We start from the raw sequence: 19,829 nt of genomic DNA, 5'->3' as shown, positions 1-19,829 counted from the left end.
GCCTTTTGTAAACCCATGCTGACTGGGCCCGGTGCCCTGCTTGTCCTGGACTTGCCATGTGAGTTCTTTCAAGACAAACAGTTCCATAATCTTCCCCAGTACCGAGGTCAGGCTGACAGGCCTGTAGCTCCCCAGATCCTCCCTCTGACCCTTCTTGTAAATGGGAGTCACATTGGCAAGCCTCCAGGCCTCTGGGACCTCCCCGGTTAGTTATCGTTCCCTCTGCTTCCTTGGCAATCTTTTCTCTGGCCATAAATCGATCTGACATGGCCTTTGGTAACATAAAATCTGGATTGTTTTTACCAACCAGAGGTTTTCCCAAAGATGTACGGACAGGCTAACACCTAAAATAATGGTCTTTAATAATTGTTTTAGAAAATTTAATGTACTTAGAAGCACGAGTGCCGCACTGTTGGGTCACCACTATGAATTCCTCTCTGCTTTCTCCAGTATGATGCGTGGATACCACAAGGGAAGCTGCATTGTTCCATCAAGAATAAGAGCACCAGGCACAGATGAGAGAAATGGGATTTGTGCCTTAGCATGTGTGGGCTTTGTGAAGCCTGCAATGCCTTATAACAGATACTTAAAAAAATTTTAGAAGATTTCAGCAAAAGTTCTACTTATATTTCTGGTACTATGAAGGTTTAGATTCCTACTTGCTGGTTTTGGTCCTATATTTATGATGTTCCATGTCAACATACCTTGAAAATATTTTCTTTTCACTCTTAAGATGCTAGAAATTATTAATAATAAACTGCTATGTTAGAGTTTAAGATTAGAAAACAGGACAGAACTTGGGTAACAGTATGTTCCTAATATCTGGGAGAAAGGAAAAAATGCAAGGGATAGTGAAAAAAAGCACTGTTAGGAGCAAGCAGTTCCCATAGCACAGAAACTTAAGAAGCCAGGTTTTAATGGGTTTCTGTGTCACAGATGACTGAGTATTAAAAATTAATTATAGAAAAGCTGTGGTGTGAATTCCCCAGGATTAGACATGGAAATGGAGAGTGAATTCAATAACTGAGGATAAAAAACCTTCAGCTGGCATTCGTATCTCTTCATTTAACCCAGAGAATCTTGTTTTTCTTTGGGAGCGGGGGAACTCATCTCCCACATGGATCCTCTGATACGTCAGCAGAGCTGAACTTACATTACATTAGCTGCTCCCTCCTACCCAGCTGCCTATCTACACTATGTGCAGGAATGTCATGGGTTTGATACCATAACCTCCCTGCCCTCTTTAACTCAAATTGGACAAAATCCAAAAGGTATTAGGAGTACTGGCAGGACACACGTACTCCCACTTATGCACGTATGGTGTGTGTGAAGAAGTCTTGATTCTTTAGTAAGATAAGCTAAAGTCTACAGAATTTTCATGTGAATTAACACAACATTATTCCTATAATGATGTGGAGAAAAAGAAACCCCAGCTTTCGGTATAGACCTGTTCCATATCACACACTTCACCAGACCTGGAAAACTGCCTGCAGTTCTGGACAATGAACTAAAAGCTTGAATTATCTCTTTTTTAAATTGTACAATAAATTATAGAACTTACTGTTCTATTCTCCATTTATACAGTATGGAGGGAAAGCTGGTGAGTGTACTGAAAAACTGTGGTTTGGGTCATTTACAGAGAAAATCCTGCCATGTCAGATTGATTGGACAGGAATTTGTCTATGTTTGTGCTTGGAAAACCAGCAAAAATAATTTCCGTAGTCTTGAGGAAACACCCTTTTATTATAGAGAAGTTTGTATACACAGATGCGATGTATTTACAACCAGCTTTCTCAAACAGATGACTGTTTAAAATCCTTCACAAGTCTGTCAAGAATGAAAGAAAATGAAGCTCAGAAGCCCAGCCAGCCAGCCCAACCCCCAAATTCAGGTTAATTCCTGAAGATAACTGTAATGAGATAACAATACATGGAGTTATTCTGAAGGAAGCAATAGGACTGTGACAGAGATTGATGGATGGACCTCAGGATTGGTTCAGTCAGAAGCATTGCTTAGTTTGATCTCAGAGTAGATGAACCCTAAAGTAAAATTCCAACAAGAAGATGGGGACCTGCCTTTCCCCAGGGGTGTGTTAGAGACAGGCAGAACGAGTCTGGCCCTTCCTTCCCTGGCCTCTACAAGGACAGGTCACAGTGGCAACCTCCATGAAAACAAGTTGTTGGTCCTGTGCTCCCCTGGAAAGCTCTTTTCCAGAAAAAGGCAGGAAAAGCTCCACTCTTCTTCAGTCTGCAGAATGGAGTCAATGCACTGAGGGTGGGAAAGGGTGTCCTCCTTAGGAAGAGTGTGGACTCACGTGCCAGCCCAGTCACAGGAGAGATGGCACCTTGGTTTCTTCTGGTGCCCCTCCAAAACTGTGCCTCAGGTCTGCACTGCCCTTTACCTGGGGTGGTGTGCAATGGCATCAGTCTAGCTTCAGCCTGTTCAATCATGCCAAAAGCAGAGGAGACAACACAGGGGGAAACGGTGAGAGGTAGAGACACACATTATATTCCCTTTTCCTGTTCCTTTTCAATTAAAAGTAGAACTGTTATCAACAACAAAAAGTTACATGTGCAGGAGGCACTTCTCTGGGGAAGAAATAAATACCTCAGACAAGCATTCATGGATGGATGAGTCCCATGAGAAAGATTCTCAGCACAACCAGTTCAGTCATAAAAGGAATCTAAAATCCCCACGTTGATGTATACGAGAAACACGCAAAACATATCTGCTAATGCTCGAGCAAGCTACATGCAGAAGCTTCCCATAGGTTGGGAACATATATCTTAGAATCTGCATAATTTAGTTCACACTCAGCAGAACATTGCAATATTTACAGGCACATTCCAATGGGAAAATATTTGCACACTGAGTGTAAAAGATGCAGCTTTGTCATGTAACCATGGGACTTTAAAAGCAGGGATTTTGTGACCTCAAAATACTATCTGTGAAGTTGGTGGGGAGGAAAAAGGTGTGTAGGCAGGAAAAGAAAATTACCAGAAGTTGGTAAGAACTCTTTTTTTTGAGCGTTAGAATGGTTGCAGGCTGGGACGAAATGAGTCCATGTAGACTGCAGGTTCTGGCTTGTTACACATCACAGAGTGCTTTGTCTACTCTCATTTCCCACACTTATTCTTCCTGATTAAGCTTGTTTCCCATTAGCCAGGTTGATGAGAATGGTGTGTAAGACTCATTCTTCTTCTTGCAATCATAATCCTTCATAGCATAACAACTTAATAAATTCTTGCAGAACAAGAATGAAGTGGAATGTCACTTTTTTGGACTTGGTCTGTATTCTGAAGGTGAAAGTGGGCATCTGACAAACACATTTGTAATGCTTTGGAAGTTTTATGAATAAAAAGAAGAAAGTCACACTCTGAACCTGATTGAAAATGCAAAGTTCTATGTTCGCTATCACTGCATGTCAGATATGGTGGGAAAAGCTATTCAGTGACTACTGTAACCTTAGCGCTACCCAGAATTGTTCTGAAACTAGTTCACTAGTTTCTGAAACACTACTGTAGATGCAGCAAATTAAAACTATCTACAGAATTTTAATCATACAATTTAGTTTCAATATGTCAGCAAAACAGCAAAGTGTAACCCACAGAGGTTATATCCTGGAAGTGAAATTATCAAACTATTGCTCCAATGTCAGAAAAGTAAAGCTATCCTCCCTAGGTACACAGCACACTCTCACTTATGCTGACACATAAGGTGGTGGTGGATCTTTAGCAGCTCCGTTCACAGGATCATCATACGGTGGCAACAGGACCTGCAGGAAAGGAAAAAAGGTTATATTTTTTAAAAAGAAGCCAGCTGATAAAATTTATAGAAAAGAAAACCCTTAAGGCCTTATCCTAAAAAATAAGAAAAAAGACTAAATTAGTAGCAGGAGCAGAATAGTTAGAAAATTAAACAGTATTATCTTGAGCTTCCTCAATTTCAATTTGTGTGTCTGTTTTCATTACGAAGGAAAACAATTTCTTCTCATTTCTTATTGACTCCAGTGACAGCTTGATTTCAGCCAAAAAGCATTCATTGCTGGTACCTGAACTGGTTCAATCTGGCAGTGACAGTAGCTGCTTATTCTGCAGCTCTCCTCTGTCAAGAGCACTTAAACCATGTCTCCCGGAGGAGTGCTCAAACTGCTAAGCCAGAGTGAGAAAAGTCCCGAAAATCTCTCTTTCTGAGGTGTCCCTGGAAGAACTAATAATTATCTTGTGGTGGGGAGAAAAAAAGCAAATGGAATACAAATTACCCAATGTCTAAATAAATCTCCAGTTTTGTGCTTCTAGGGCACTCAGCCATGAGAAGGAAGACCTATGTTCCCATAAGCCCTTCAGTGAATACTTAAACATCTGATAGAAATTAAGATAGCTTTAATCATATCTCATCCCCATTCATAGGAGTCCAGGCAGCTTCCTAGGACAAGGGAGATGCAAGTTCAGGCCACACAGGGCAGAGGAGGGATTTGAACCAAGTTTTCTACTTCTTTAGGCAAGCATGCTAGTTATCATGCAATTTTTAATGGCACCAGCACTGACATTAATTAACTTGCATGTGAAAAGGCAAAGGAGCACTTGCTCTGTGAATCTCAGCAGGGACTGAGGATAAAATAGATGTCTGAATGAAGAATGAGTGCACATTCCCTAAAATATCTCAATATCGTGTAAGAATATCAGTTGTAGTGCACTGGCAGAGATACTTTACGCAGCCAAAGATCAATTATTCATGATGGAATTTCCAGATTTATCAGCATCACTTCTTGGTCATTAAAGAGCACATAAAGTTGATTGTCTAAACATACATTGGGAAAATCCTGATGTCAGTAAAGTCAATGGAAGTTTTGCCATGAGAAGATTTCACCAGTTCTTAAAGTTGATAACCTGCCTTCTGCAAAGAAACATCTGTAATCATCCCTTTTGGACCCCATTTACGATGTAACAAAATCAGTGGGAATCTTTCTATAGATTTAAATCAACTTGGAACAGGCTTTTGTAGGATGGTTCCAAGTATGATTCACATTATACTTATGTGAGTTTACAGACATGCATTGATGACCATGTGTTCAAGTACATCTGTGTACGTGTTTGTTAGATTACAGAATGGCTACCTTGACATCTTCAGCCCTTAATCAAAAAAGTTTCATTATTTAGGAAAGGAAATTGTCAGAGCTATCACTCTTTATTAATACCATATGTCTGAGCTTGTAAATGCAATATACTATGCACACACCCACTACATAATCTAAAAAAACCTTGTATTGAAAAACATTTAATAAATTGTGTCAACTTTAAAGGGTGCAAACAGCTTATGGCAGACTACTTATCTAGTGAAATTAGGACAACATATAGAACTTCAAATAAATATTGTGATAAAAATCATTAATATATTTTGCAATGTAACCTCAGTAAATCACACTGCTAACGCATGTAAACTGTGAAAAACACTACAGCTGAGATCCTCTCCCTAGTGCTGATTATTAGTTTAACAACAGGGTTTCTAGTAAAGTGCTTGTGTTACTAAAAAAGGTACTAGTTTCTCAGATGTACTGAGGCATGTTCATTAGATGATTATGAAACAATATAATTAGTAATTAAATCTGATCTACAGATGACTGAAAACGAATCAAGTTCACTTTGTGAAGATTTAGCTGTCTTATTGCACTCTTGTAATGCTAAGCCCCAAGCTGTGGTCCACTCCTTTCTGGTTCAGAGTCCATTTCATCAGTCATGATAAGAAATGACAGCAGATACAGTCCAAAAAGCTGTCCATATTCCAGGTCTACGAGCTGATTAATAAAGGACAATACCTATTCCTGTGCTCTGATCGTCTTTTAGATCAATGTGTCCTAAGACTTACTGTAGTTACATCGATATCATTACTTCAGCGTTGAAGTTACTGTCATTTGCAGTAGGTCTCCTGGAGGATTTACTGATATGAGTGAGTTTCTTCATTCCCTTCACTCCTGTATGAAACAAAATCTGTCTGGTAGGAGAACAGCCTCCTGGTGAGGTTTTTACCTCTTGGGAGGTGAGCACTCTGCTTTGCTCTATGGACCCAAAACTCATGCATAGGTCAATGGCCCCAAGGAACCTCAGAAGATGCTTTCTCAGTTATCAACAGTTTAACAAGAAGTGAGGGGAGACAGGAATACCTACAGGAGCCATTTTGGAGAAGCCACTGGCTAAATCCTAAGGCATATGGATTTCTATAGGAGTATTCAAGGTATGTGGGGTATGAACTGGGAACACCACTAAAAAGGTTCAGAAATTTCACAAGAAAATATCTACAGTGGAAGGCTAAAGAGTATTTACCCAATGTCTGTGAGGTTTAGGGTCACTTTATTGCTGGAAAAGATTATTTGTCTGAACAGTTTTATCAGTGATGACTTTACAGGCTTACTTCCCACACATTTTTGTGTTTAAATATTTAAATATCCTGATCTTACATTCCCTGATATGAACAGAATAGTGATAAAAACCAATGAGTGTAGAATGAGCAGAATTCAAAATTACTACCTTTGCCTAGCAGCATTTGAGTTAGACAAAGAAAATATGGACAGGATATTAAACAAAGGTTAAGATGAATGAACGTGATGGACAACACATGGAAGAAAGCACTTGAAATTTGTGGAATACATGGCGCTGGCTGGGACCCCAAGTATCTCATGTCACTAGTATAGTAAAAGTCCTTTAAACTAATTTAACTGTTTTACTTTCAGTCAATGTGGTTTTGTCACTGTTACTTAATCATCTGTCAACTGTAAGTCTAAATAATCATCCTTCAGCTTCCATGACAGTTTGAATAACTCTTCAACCACTCTATAATTAAAAATCTTGCAACTCTGCCTCTGTAAGACTACCTCTTAATTATTTTTGAACAAGAAAGGAGTTTCAGGCCATTACTTGCTCTTAATAATTTTTCCATCTTTTCTCAATTAAGTCTATTTTGGCAAAAGGAAGAAATACGATAAAACTTGAATTATTTCAGCTTTTAACTGTTTACACTTGAAATGGGTAACCATTTACAAAAAATCTCAAGGAAAAATGAATTCCATTAGAATTTTAATCATTTAGTTTATACCATAGTAGCTGAGATGAAAATCTGGATCAGAGCAGTTTTCTCTTCTCTTGTGTTAATTTTAAATTTCAGCATGGTTTAATGGAAGCAGATAAGTGCCTTGGACATAAAACAGAATAGTTACTCAGGCAGTACATTATGCTCTCCAGAGACATAAAATGGAAGCCAGTCACTGAGCCAAAGGGTGAATTCAGAAACTGGAAAAATAGAAACTCACTATTCAGTCTTATCTAAGAACCTGATTAGAATGGATGCAGTCTAAAATAATTAACGAGGACAAAAATATAGGCATATTTTAGGTCCATGGTATCCCCAAGGCAGAATATCCACTAGGACAACTGATACATTTTGCTTCCTAGGCACTACATCTGAACATTTCCCTGCTTCTTTGTTGTGAATTGAGAGAAATGTATGTTAGCTCCCCTGGATGTTCAGGGACTGATGTTTACAGAGTGCTGGAGATTGCCACTCACAAGTAACTATAAAAAGAAAGTATGAAGGACCTCCATTTTTTGGAACTCAGTGATTGCTGTGAAAAGAAGTTCTGGCTTTTTATCAGTAGACCAGCAAGTAAGTTTGGAAGATTAGATGGTTGCAGGGTTCAGTCCTATAGGATGCCTAAAATCCAAAGGACAGAAGCTCCTAACTTCTTTTACAACCCCTGTAACTATATTTAAGAACCATGTGGCATTTTAAAATCATCCTTTAATATGCAGCCAGAGGAGGAGGTGACATTACTCGCTGTTTGTATAGTTATCTGGTGATAAAAACATTGCACAGAGACTCTGAGATCAGAGCTCTAGGGGGTCCCGAACCAAGAGGGTTCAAACCCACAGATCCTATCTGCCATATGAATCCTCCAGACACAAGGTTTTCAGTTAGGTTGGAATGACCATTTTCCACCCTCCTGTTGTCACAGTGAAGCCAAGTATGCAAGAATCCATGAGGAAAGAAAGAAAACAGGAGAAAGTGTGACTATGTAGCCCCATGGTTAGGGTGCTTAAGTGGGACGGGGAGTCCTGGGTGCTGGGCTTTGCTCCCAATACCATTTAAGCATTTTTTGATAAGCAGTCTTGTATAATATGCAGAAATAATCCAGAACTGACCCATAAGAAATCCTGGTCCTGACTTAGCTGGTGTCATCCAAGTGGTTTAGATAATTGTATTACATAAGCATCTCTCTATTATAAAGCACATGATACAGGATGACCTTCTCTGGAAGAAATAATTACCGTAAAAGCTTGCCAATGGCTATAACATATGCAGTTAATATAAGCATATGTCATTTCTTATTTTTTACATCCTGGTTAATCTGGTTTTGGAGAATAATTTTTTAAAGACATTGCTAAGAAATATGCCTAAGTAGAAACTCAGGCAAATATTTGTATATTCAAACAGTTTGGAATTAATCTTGGACCAAAGGTGGTTTTGGGGGTCTGAATTGCATAATTTCAATAATCACTCCGTATTTTTACAGCTGATTCCACATTTACCTGAGCTTCCAGTAGAAAATTTTCTTTCTTCAGCATATGTACAAGTTTCCTCATATTGCTGCATTTATTCCTGTTTGAACTCAAGCTCTTAGATCTATTTGGTGTCTTGTACATTTCTAGAGGAGAAAATGTGCTTAGTCCTGTATGAGTAAACTTAAACATTTGATTAACTGATTATTTCTGCATTCTTCAGAGTCTCACCCAAAACTCACTGAACCCAATAGAACAGCATTTTGGCTGGCAGCTATATAAAACTTCTGTGAGTTCCTATGGCAAAATACCTTTTTGATGTCTTGTTAGAAACAAACATTGTTAGAGACAGCTCTAACATACTTTTCTCTAACACCTTCTAGAACAGAAATGCACTTAATAATGCCAAAAAAGATATAGATTAAAAATGTCTATAGTAAGTGCTGATGGTTGTAGTGAGCATTCAGGATGTTTTCTCAAACTTTAGCTTTTCAATAAAAACTCATCTTTTATGCTGAAGGACTTCACATTGCATCAATACACAGTGTATAGCCAGGGACAGGTGACAATGAGTAGTTGAGTGGAATTAGGGTCATCACTACTGCAATTTAATACTGGTCCTGTTGCTGACCTTTTGAGTTTTCACAAATTGTTTGACTTTGCCTTAGGAAGGTCTCCCATTTGTAAAACAGGCATATTATTTGAAACATCTTAAAAAGTGTTGGAAACCTTCAGACAGATTTAAAAGTCTCTTGGATGAAACTTGCACATGACTGTATGAGACAGGGACTAAATTGTGGAAATATTTACAAGCTAAATATATATTTTCAGAAATTTCAGCCTATGCCTGGAAATGTTTACCCCAACCTCTTCACCACAGCTATGTGTGCATTACGTATCATTCTTCTGCAGAAGTGAACTTTACTTTTCAGGCACCCAAACCGCTACCAGGAATCCTTATGGGAGGCTTCTGCGAATACGCAGGGAGGAAAAGGAGAGAGGGCAAAAGGAGCCTTTTCTTTCACACAGCTTGCATAAAAAGTGTCAGTGGGTTCAGGCCTTATTCTCTGTTTATTTAAAAAGGAAGGGAGTGTAACCACAAAGTGAATAGTGGCAGGCAGATGGTGAGAGTATGCCACAGTCAGTGCTGGACCGTTTCACAGCTGAAAGTGCTGAACCACAGGAATTTCCTCATCAGGGAGCCTCTGTCCAACGTGCAGCCCCTGGCCTGGTGATGGGATGAACACTGACACAGCTGTAGGCTGAAATACAGTCACTGCACGCCTTTCCTAATTCAGGATAAATTTTCTCTTCAATGTAGCACAGGGCTGATGCATCATGTTCAGAGACAACTGAATTGAAAGGCAAGGTTCTAAGCAGCACATGCCTAGTTGCACCAGTCCTCTACTCCAGGTTCATTTCATCTCAGTGATTCCAGCCCAACCCCAACCACCAACTTGTTATAATCTTGATACCATTGTGCAGTTTGGAGAGGGTTTAATGGTATGCAATCTCATTTACTGATTTCATGTTTACTTCCCTGCTCTCCTGTCATTCACCCAGCCAAGAGGAGTGGAATTTCCTCCCACAGCTGCGGTGCTTTGAGGAGCCATCAACTGCAACCTAAACCATGTTCAGCTGCAGTGAAGCAAGCAGTGAGCCTACAAAGAGCTCTAGAGGGGAGGCTGCCGACATGACTGCCTGTCCAGTTCAAGATAGTCCCAACAGCCCTCATGTACTGTTGGGTTCTTGGCTACGCAAATATTATGAAGATCACCTGGGGAAAACAGATTTCTGTGTGTATAAACAGCCATAGTTGGCTGATTGCTTCACTCTGTATGCAGGAAAGGCTGAGAATAATTCTCTCTTTGCAACATTTTCCTGTCAAGTTTGACAATGTTGTTTTCTTCTGAGAAGTCTGAGACTACAGAGGAAAATGTAAAATTAAGATGTATTTTTTGCTTAGAATTTTCAGAAATCCAGATCTTCTTGGTAGAGCTCTGTTTCGGAGGCTCAGTGCACCAAGTGGCAGCTGTTTCATTTAGTGCTATATATGACAATGAGCACTGGGCTATATGTAAATATCACTGATTATATAATTAATTTTGTATTTTATTTTAAAGGAAATAAGACTATCAATGTAGCACATGTTTTATTTCCTGTACAAAATTTACTGGAAGTTACTATATATGCTGATTTTATTGAGGCAGACTCTTCAAAAGTTTCTAATGTTTCTGTATGCAGGGTGGGAAGTAGTGTTTCTTAAGAGTTTCTGAAGAAAAGTGTTTTTTCTATGATGGGTGCTCAAGAATTTTTAAGCCCTAGGCTTTTCAGATGTCTCAGAAGTGAGTCACCCAAGGTCTTCCACTACTTTTAAAAATCCAGTTCATAAACTGCACCTTTGGGTCATCTGATCTGGTCATCTCTGAGGTAACTTCAGAAAAGTAGGTGATATTTGGCCCTGAAGAACAGGAGATCATGCACACTCAAATTCTCAAGGGAGAGAGATTGACTGAAACAGTTAGGAAGTATTAAAATTAAATCCATTGAGAATTCAGAGTTTTCTCTTTAAACCCTTATCATGAAGGCACGCTTTACACTGACTGTACGAAAAGACTTCAGGAGAAGAGGGAGCTTTTTCCTAGCAGTGAAGAAACAGGGATAATAATAATAATTCTGTAGTGAGAAGCAGTCAAATGTTGCGTACAACATAAGCACTGGAGAGAGAAGTAGGGATTAGCTTTCATCACACTGCAGCTAAGCACGTGCATGTAGGGACAGCTCTACTGGATCAAGTAAAATGTCCATCCAGATCACAGCAATCAGTGAAAGAGAAGCACAAGACAGAACAATAAAAGAAATTAAGAAAGAGCAGTGCAAGCATATATAGTCACAACTTGCCCAGAATGTTCTCCAAATTGTCAGAAATTTGAATGTCAAGGACTTGCTGAATTACTGGTCCTATCTTACAGGAATTTTTCTTCCACTGATTTTTCTAGCCTGTGTTTGAACCCATGTTGACTTTTAGCACCTGCAGTGTGCCGTGGTAAGCAGTCCCACAGCTAATCTAGGTGTTAGGTGAAGAAATAGCTTCTTTGGTTTGCTATGAAACCTGCCACTAGCTATTTCACTGAATGTCCCCTAGTTCTTTTGCTAAGGCAGCGAGCAGTTGTTCCTCCTTTACTTCCTCTGCCACTCATGATTTTAAAGACCTCTATCATGTTCTCTGTTGTTCTGTCACTCTTTCATCCCACTAAGGATCCTTGCTCCCCTACAGTGCAGTCCACAGTTAATTTCTTCATACTAAGAAACTCACTAGACAGTTTTGGGTCCAGGCTGAAGAGCGAGCTCCAAGACTAGGCATGTGAAGAAGCATTACAGTCAGGAGGGAGCTGACCTCCGTCTGGAAGAAGCTTCCTTTGTGCTCAGGAGAGTGGCAGGGACTTTCACCTGCCTGACCTGTGTTACGTGTTCTTCCAGATAAGATCAACTGCCCTTTAGAAGCAATTCTTATCAATAAATGCGTATAAATATCTGCTTCAGAGGTGGCTGTTTACAATGTAAATGGCCGCTGTGGTCAAATGAGTCCAGTCAAAGCAACTGTTGCTGAGGAAGTCTGAGAGTAATGTTTACAAAAAACCTTTCCCATCTTTCTTTTTCTCCTTCTCCTGTCATCAGATAAAAAAGCCTTGGGTATAGGGCCAAAGTTTCATATCCGAGCCAAATCATGTTTAATATAAAAGGAGAAATGTTTTACTTAATGCACAGATGCTTTTGCTTGAAAAGTTTGTCCAAAATGTGCTAGTTAATTACTATTTAAGGGTTTCATGATATGTTGTTTGTCAAATAAATCCCAAGAAACCTTCTTCTCAACATGGACAGGAAGTATTTTCATGTTTATATGTATGCATTTCCTTTAGAAACCACACTAGAATGATTACAGATGGTGTAACTGGAAGCAGAATAGCTCAGAGATAATTAATAACCCCATTCAGTGAAGAAGTAGGCCTCAATGCTGCAAAATCATCTGTGCAAAGTTAGAGTTGGTGTATTTTGCTTTCCTGTGACAAAACTGCTTGTTTATTCCAAGCCACCAGCTCTCCAAGACACTATTTAAGAAACTTTACACGAGTTTATGGATTTCTGTAATGAGGCAGCACGATGTTTTCAGCACTCCAGATAGAGGAATAAATGTATATATTACTAGGACACAACAATATTTAGGGACAGATTGTGATTACCCTTGCGTGGGAAGAAAATTGGATTCAGGAAACTATTGGTTTTTTCCATCATGTGCAACCTCATGAAAGTCATCCAGAATAATGGTGTAATTACCCCCTCCATTCAAAGGCATGGGGAGATAGTCCACCTCAGGCCACAGAAGTCTTTCCTACATCTTGGCCAGCCTTCTACTGCTGCATCTCTAGTTGCACATCATGATTTTGTATGGACAGAACATATTTATTTTTTCAATTTTTCCCTAATGAGCATTTGCTGGTTGAGCACATGCTTTCTCCAGGGGCACTTGCCTGCATGTCATCAGTACTGAAGACTTGAAGTATGCTTTGACTCTGTGTAACAACAAATGGTTGATGTGTTGTCCTGAGTGCAGAGACTGTAACAGAGCACTAATATTTCAATGGACTTTTTAATTACTAACGTGCACCTCTTTCTAACCTTATCTCCTCTTACAATTACATCGTGTATCCCACTCAAGAGTTAAGAAGACAGGAACCTAGGAATAGCTCACATGGGGCAGCCAAATTGTATGACAGGACTGGTCATCTCCCAACAGCGTGGTTATCACAGCCATGCTTGCATTACAGATATTGCTGGAAAGGCTTCTGTCTTATCTTCATCTCACCAGATGGACCGTTTCTCCCTGTCTGTATGCCTGGGATGATCCGATGTCAGTCTTTGGGCACCACAACAGAGAGATGGGCCAGTTCTAAAGTTTGGAGGTAGGTTTTGAAGTCTCATTATAACTTTTGGGAGCAGTAAGATCTGGGACTTTGAGATGACCAACCTCTAGTTCTGTCTTCCGTACATATTTTTCACTAATTTTTGTTTTTATACAAACACATTCTTTTGGTATCACTATTAAAAAGTAAGTCATAATATTGCCATATAAAATCCAGCTTTTCTTGCACAGTGTATTTAGGCATTTCCTAGTGAATGCTGAAGGGAAGCCTTTGCTTATAACCAAATTATTAAAATACTGTGTTAAAACTACAAAAGACTAGTGTAATGAAAAGTGATGAACTGACAGCTTGAAGGAAAAGTCTTATGTTTATATAAAAATCTATTAATGTTAGTAAACCACATCTGTAAAGAACCTGTCAACCAGAAACTCCCACAAACTTTTGCAGATCTTCTAAATTTGGTACATGAATGCCCACTCAGCCTTGTTCTTTCTGAAGCTGAGTGTTTGTCACAGAGCTCGTTCAAAACAGACCTCGCTTTCTTCACTGCTCGTAAGAAGAAAACCAAAACCACAAGTGCTGTGCAGTTCAGGACAGACCACAGCAGACAGTCCTGTGTCCATAAAGAGTCCCGAGGGATGCTTGGGAAGAGAGCGATTGCTCTATGGGAGCCGTTAAAGTGAATTGGAATCAGACTGAAGGAATGGTCCAGAAATCACCAGAAGCCATTAAGAACCGCAGGAAGCCAGACCTCTCGATTATTGTCACACCCTCAGCAAAACAACCGCAGCTGGGTGCTCCTCCCTGGCAGGGAGCTGAGCATTGCTTTCACGCAGTCTCCGAGAGAACAATGCCATCTACTGAACCACCAGCCTCCCTCCCACCTAACCGATGGCTGATATTCTTTCTGCATCTGCACAGTTTGTGGCGCTGGGTAAGTTTCGGCAGAGAGGCTGGGAGCTGGAGGGACTGGGACGTGTGAGGAGTTCCTCCTCCGCTTGGCAAAGGCCAGGCTTGCGCTCTGCAAGGGGATGCGATGCAAAGATACTGGATGAGCTAGTGCTGGAGCTGAAGGCAGGACTGCCTCTGGGAAGAGCAGCTCTGCAGAAGGGCAGGGCTTCTAGCATGGGCCAACTATACGGCTCTAAAGCCATAACGTGGCTAACGGCTGCCGTGACTTTGCCTCTTGCACCCTGCTGCATTTCCCTGTTTGAGCAATACCTGCCTGAGTGAATTCAGGCCTCCCTGTCCTTTGTTGCACAGTGTAACTACGACTTGAGCCTGACCTGGAAAACTCACACACGGCTCAGCTTCTACACCCATATATCCTTGGCAACAGGGATTTAAGTTGTCATCGGCTTTTGCCGCACTGATACACATCCTTGGAATTATACTGAAGACTTTGACTTGTTTTTTGAAGCCCACAATCCAGCAGCTGTCAGATGGTAATGAATCAAGCCTGTTAGAAAAAAAGGGTCTATAAAGAAACACTGCAAATTTATAAACACTCTGTTTTTTCCTACATTGCAACAGTCCCAATTAGCAGAACAAAAAATATTTGGAAGATTTAAATGCCCGTTTCATGTTTTCTTTTTTAATCTAATTATGAACACAGAACAGATTTGTCTATTTCTATTGCAAATCTCTTATGAATTGTCATGTATTAGAATAACTAGTATTTGAGCTGGAAACAAATACAGGTTTTGTGTTTAAAATAAAAATCTACTGGGGAAAATAGATAAAGATGTGTATTTTGATCTTGTAATTTAACGTGTAAGTAAATTTAATGACTGTAATGACAAGGTAAAATGTTTTGGAAATCTTATTTTTAAACTTAAGAGGGTATTTGCCCCAAACTGACACTGTTAATAGCCTGTTCCAAACAGCACAGCTGGCTTCTGAGAGCAGCTACCCAGTAATAGGTGAGACGTGTAACAAGAAGTGTGATTAGCACTAAGCAACAAACAGGCAGCATGAAGCAATTCAGACCACAGGGAATGCTGGTTTTTAAGACAAAATCCTTCCATAAACAAGGAAGTAGTGGAAGAAAGAGCTGAGTATAGATGATAAGATGGGAAAGTTATAAAGAAAGAAGAAAAAACAATCTCTTTGCTAAGATTAAAGGACAACTGTCAAGGGATGGGACTTCACTGCAGGTAGAATATGAAATGCTGGAGCAGCTGAATAGCTTTTTGTTGGCAGATGCAGGCTGTCATGATACTTTTCTGCAACTCAAAATCAAACAGAAGAGGAGAAAATGCACGTCGCACGTGCACACTAGCAAGATGTGAATGCTGGCATCCATGTGGTGCCTGAGACCTTTGAAGATTCTCTGATTAAAGACATTGCTCTGGGAACGTTTATAAGCACAATTCTGCAAAAAAAACCCAGATCCAGCATTTAAAGCACACTCCCAGGTCTCGTGTAGACTATTGCATATGGTTACTAACTAATCACCCCCTTTACTTCAAGCACTGGGTAGTTCTACTTATATCCCTTTTTTTCTTGCCCCTGCTGCTGCTTCTTCTTCTTCTCTGCCTCCTGTTTTACCTGCTTTCCCTCTTGCAGGTTTCATCAGGCAGTTTCCACTAAGGAAGCTCAGACCTCCTTTGCCTGGACGCAGTTGGAGGCCCTGAGAAGGGCTCAGAGAGTGAGTCATGCCAGCGGTATTAATTTGTGGTGTTCATGGTTACTACTCACTGGAAAAAGATGCCTCTGATCTAGTGGCTCAGTAATAACATTATGCATACAAACTGACACACAAGATCAGCTACCTGATGAACATTGCCAAGTTGGTAGGATTTTTATGTCACATTATGGAAAATATAAAAGCAGTATTTTTCTCCAAGTTGTCTTCTACTCTGACATATACTATCCCAAAACTGGGTCAGTAGCTGGAAATCACAGGTCCCAAAGCATAACAGAAACAAGAGCTCTTGTGCGTGGTTTGTCTGCCTCTGGGCTCCACCTTGTGCTCCAGTCTGTTTAACCGGCATGAGTCTAAGGGTCCTTCCCTCTGTCCGTAGCCAAACTAATCACCTTCCACACATGTAGATGTCCTTGTTTTGGCTGGGATAGAGTTAATTTGCTTTCTATTAGCTGGTATAGTGTTATGTCTTGGATTCAGTATGAGAAGAATGTTGATAACACTGATGTTTTCAGTTGTTGCTAAGTAGTGTTTATACCAAGTCAAGGATTTTTCAGCTTCTCATGCCCAGCCAGCAAGAAGGCTGGAGGGGCACAAGAAGTTGGGAGGAGACACAGCCAGGGCAGCTGACCCAAATTGGGCAAAGGCATATTCCATACCATGTGATGACATGTCCAGTATATAAACTGGGGGGACTTGTCTGGGGGCGATCACTGCTCAGGAACTAACTGGGCATCGGTCAGCAAGTGGTGAGCAATGGCACTGTGCATCACTTGTTTTGTATATTCCAATCCTTTTATTATTATTGTCATTTTTATTATTGTTATTATTATCATTATTAGTTTCTTCCTTTCTGTTCTAGTGAACTGTTCTTATCTCAACCCATGAGTTTTACCTTTTTTTTCTGATTCACTCCCCCATGCCACTTTGGCAGGGGGGGGGGTAGTGAGTGAGCAGCTGCATGGCGCTTAGTTGCTGGCTGGGGTTAAACCATGACAGTAGAACAACACAATAACACAAAGAATGGCTCTTCCAACCTTACCAAAGAATATGGTTCCTCTGCTCAGAGAAATCATCCAGCAGGAATGAAAGACCTAACCTGCACTTCTCAAATAGGTCTCCTATTGCTTTGAGAAAGGGAGAGCAAACAAAAGCGTTGACAGATTAATTACAGGCTACTTAGTTGATGTCATGTCCACAGAAGGAATGTATCTGCATTGAAAAAACAAGTAACTTATTAACTGTTGTGGATAAATGTATGTCAGATAGGATCCACTGGAGTGATTTGATAAAGTATGTACGGATCTAAATACCACTTTGAAGAGAGATTTACAGCTTTACGTTTTATCCCCTCTGCCAGCATGATTGGAGATGAAACTTCCATTGATTGGCTTCACTGAGAGTTAAAAATAAACAAAATGCAATCCTCTGGCTGTCCAAGAGCACAGAGGAGCTATTGCTGCTCCAGAGAAGAAAATATCTAACTTTGGGTTATCTTCTGCACTCGTACGATGGCAATTTTTCCAAACTGGATGAACATTTCCATGGTACTGCTGTCACAGTTTAAATTAGTGTAGAAAATTAATCTTCACCCATAGTGTGCTTCAGCAGTTGGCAGGAAAAAGCAATCCCAGATTGGGAAAGTGGAAAAAATAATCTTCAGGTTAATACGGTTCACTGCGGGGGAAGCACCTTACTGCTATGCCAAAATCTCCTACAGATAAGTCCAGAAACTGAGGGGAGAGAAGTATTGGAAAAACACTTACAGGAGGGAGATGATACCATATCCCCAAGTGACTCTGCTGAGACTGAGGTACACAGCTGGATCCCCAGGTCCTGGCGTTATCAGCCCTTGGAGCATAAGAGGGTCACATCTTTCCACCAACTGGGGAAGACCATTCCCCTGCCCAGCCCCAGCTGGCACAGCAACCCCATAATGCAGTTTGTTCATGGAGACAAGCCAGGTATGTTCACGTGGTGTCCAACTTCGATCAAGGGCCACAGAAGGAGGACCTCTCGCCTAACAGGGGCAGCAGGAATATCCCGTTCACAGCCTGCAGCGGGGAGGATGTTTGTTTGTTCCAGATGGCACACTGGCAAAAAGGATGGCTTAAACCACTTACACAGAGTGGCAAAAATCAGATTATCTGGTAGCCAATAACTGTAGCTATCAGGTTAGTTACAGTTCAGATCTATGAGGATTATTTATAAGAACCGGTTTGATTGGAGGAAACTAATTGGAAACTTCTGTGCTGGGAATTCCCCCCCCCCCCCCCCCCCCCCGCCAGATCAGTCCATACTTCAGTTGTTCTCATGGCTTTTAGTGGTATGAAAATTAGATGGTTAGTACGAAGGCAGAGGGACAGCTGAATTTTTTTTTTAACTAAAGTATTACTGAATGGGGGGCTGATAACAGAGAGGGGTCTATAGAGCAGAACTCATGAGGAGCGTGAGAGAAGGTAAGGGAGTGCCAGCGACCAGCCGTGGTAGAGCAGTCCTGTATGGGGACAGAAAACACAAAAGCTCATCTCCTGGAAGGACGTATCAGTAGGTTTCCACCACGTGACCAGCCCCGAAGAAGATGGATTAAGACTGCTGTTGAGACCTGTACACGCTCATGTACATGAGTTTACAGAGTCATGATGGACTTGCTTTAGATAGAAGTGGGGGAAACTAATTGTGAGATCCACCAAGGGCTTCCTGAACACAGAGAGTCAAGAAACGAAGAACAAGCAGCAGGCTCGCACAGCTGTGGTTAAGGAGTTATCCATTCTCCTAATCGAACCTGGATGTGATGTGTAAATGTGCTTACACACCTTGCCAGTGCTAAATTAAGAAATGCAGTAAAACAAAAGATAATCTGGTTATTATTTTCAGATCAACTTTCTGGACTTGATAACCAATTATATACAATCACAGCTTCTTATTCTTTTGAACCATATCCTAGTGCTCTATAATAAAGAACTTTCCTTCTTTCTTAGGAAAGAGACCTGTAATCCAAACATCTTAGAAGGGTTCACAGCTGCTGCAGCCAGCAAGTAACCGTGGACCCTTCCTATCTCTTGTGCGACAGCATCCCAGCTAGTAAGGATTTGATTGTTCTTCTTGAGAAAAGCTCAGTCATTAATGTCATATTTCCATTTAAATTGAAACTCTTGGATGTATTTTTCAAGGGTTCTGAGCAGGTAAACCAGGCAACTCCTAGTTCAAAAGTTAGAAGAGGAAAAATAATGATCCTTATGAAGGTGTAAGTAAATTTGTATTTATCTGGCAATGGAAGATCCAAGAATTTGATTTTGCCAAGATGTTAATAGACCAGAGACAAGAATAACTATTGTAGTTGACATGTCTTCTCTTACAACAGAGAGAGGTGTCCCTTCAAAAAATTCCATACAACAATCATCAACTAATCATAACATGAATGCAATTGTTTATGGCTATCTAATTGTCTGTAATTAGAGTTATTAGAGGACAGCGGTTTACCCAATCCTTTTCCATTTTCAGTATAAATCCTGCAGGTATACTGAATTCTGAATTCAAGGATAAATTTGTTGATGATTTGTTACTGAAGGCAGAGGTTTCTTTTTTTCCCCTGAGTGCCAATTATAATAGAAATAAGGTATACATTTCATTTTTGAGATATTTTTCAAAGACAGCTCTCCCAAAAAACTGTAAGACACAGTAATAAAATGTTTCTAGTAATAAATTTCT

The 19,829-nt window shown here is 40.3% G+C and overlaps 1 protein-coding gene across 1 annotated transcript in view; it reads right to left on the bottom strand.

The window, feature by feature from the left end:
• Positions 1-1,722: 1,722 nt before the first annotated feature.
• The window catches only part of LAPTM4B (lysosomal protein transmembrane 4 beta), a 63,767-nt gene continuing 45,660 nt past the window's right edge, over positions 1,723-19,829 (bottom strand). The window contains exon 7 of the mRNA XM_049825381.1: positions 1,723-3,775. Within this exon, the coding sequence (XP_049681338.1) occupies positions 3,701-3,775 (75 nt within the window). The 3' untranslated portion in view covers positions 1,723-3,700. The remainder of the gene's footprint in view (positions 3,776-19,829) is intronic.

The sequence above is a fragment of the Accipiter gentilis genome, chromosome 2 (genome assembly GCF_929443795.1).
Source record: "Accipiter gentilis chromosome 2, bAccGen1.1, whole genome shotgun sequence".
Classification (NCBI taxonomy): domain Eukaryota; kingdom Metazoa; phylum Chordata; class Aves; order Accipitriformes; family Accipitridae; genus Astur; species Astur gentilis.
This window is presented reverse-complemented; position numbering and strand designations above follow the sequence as displayed.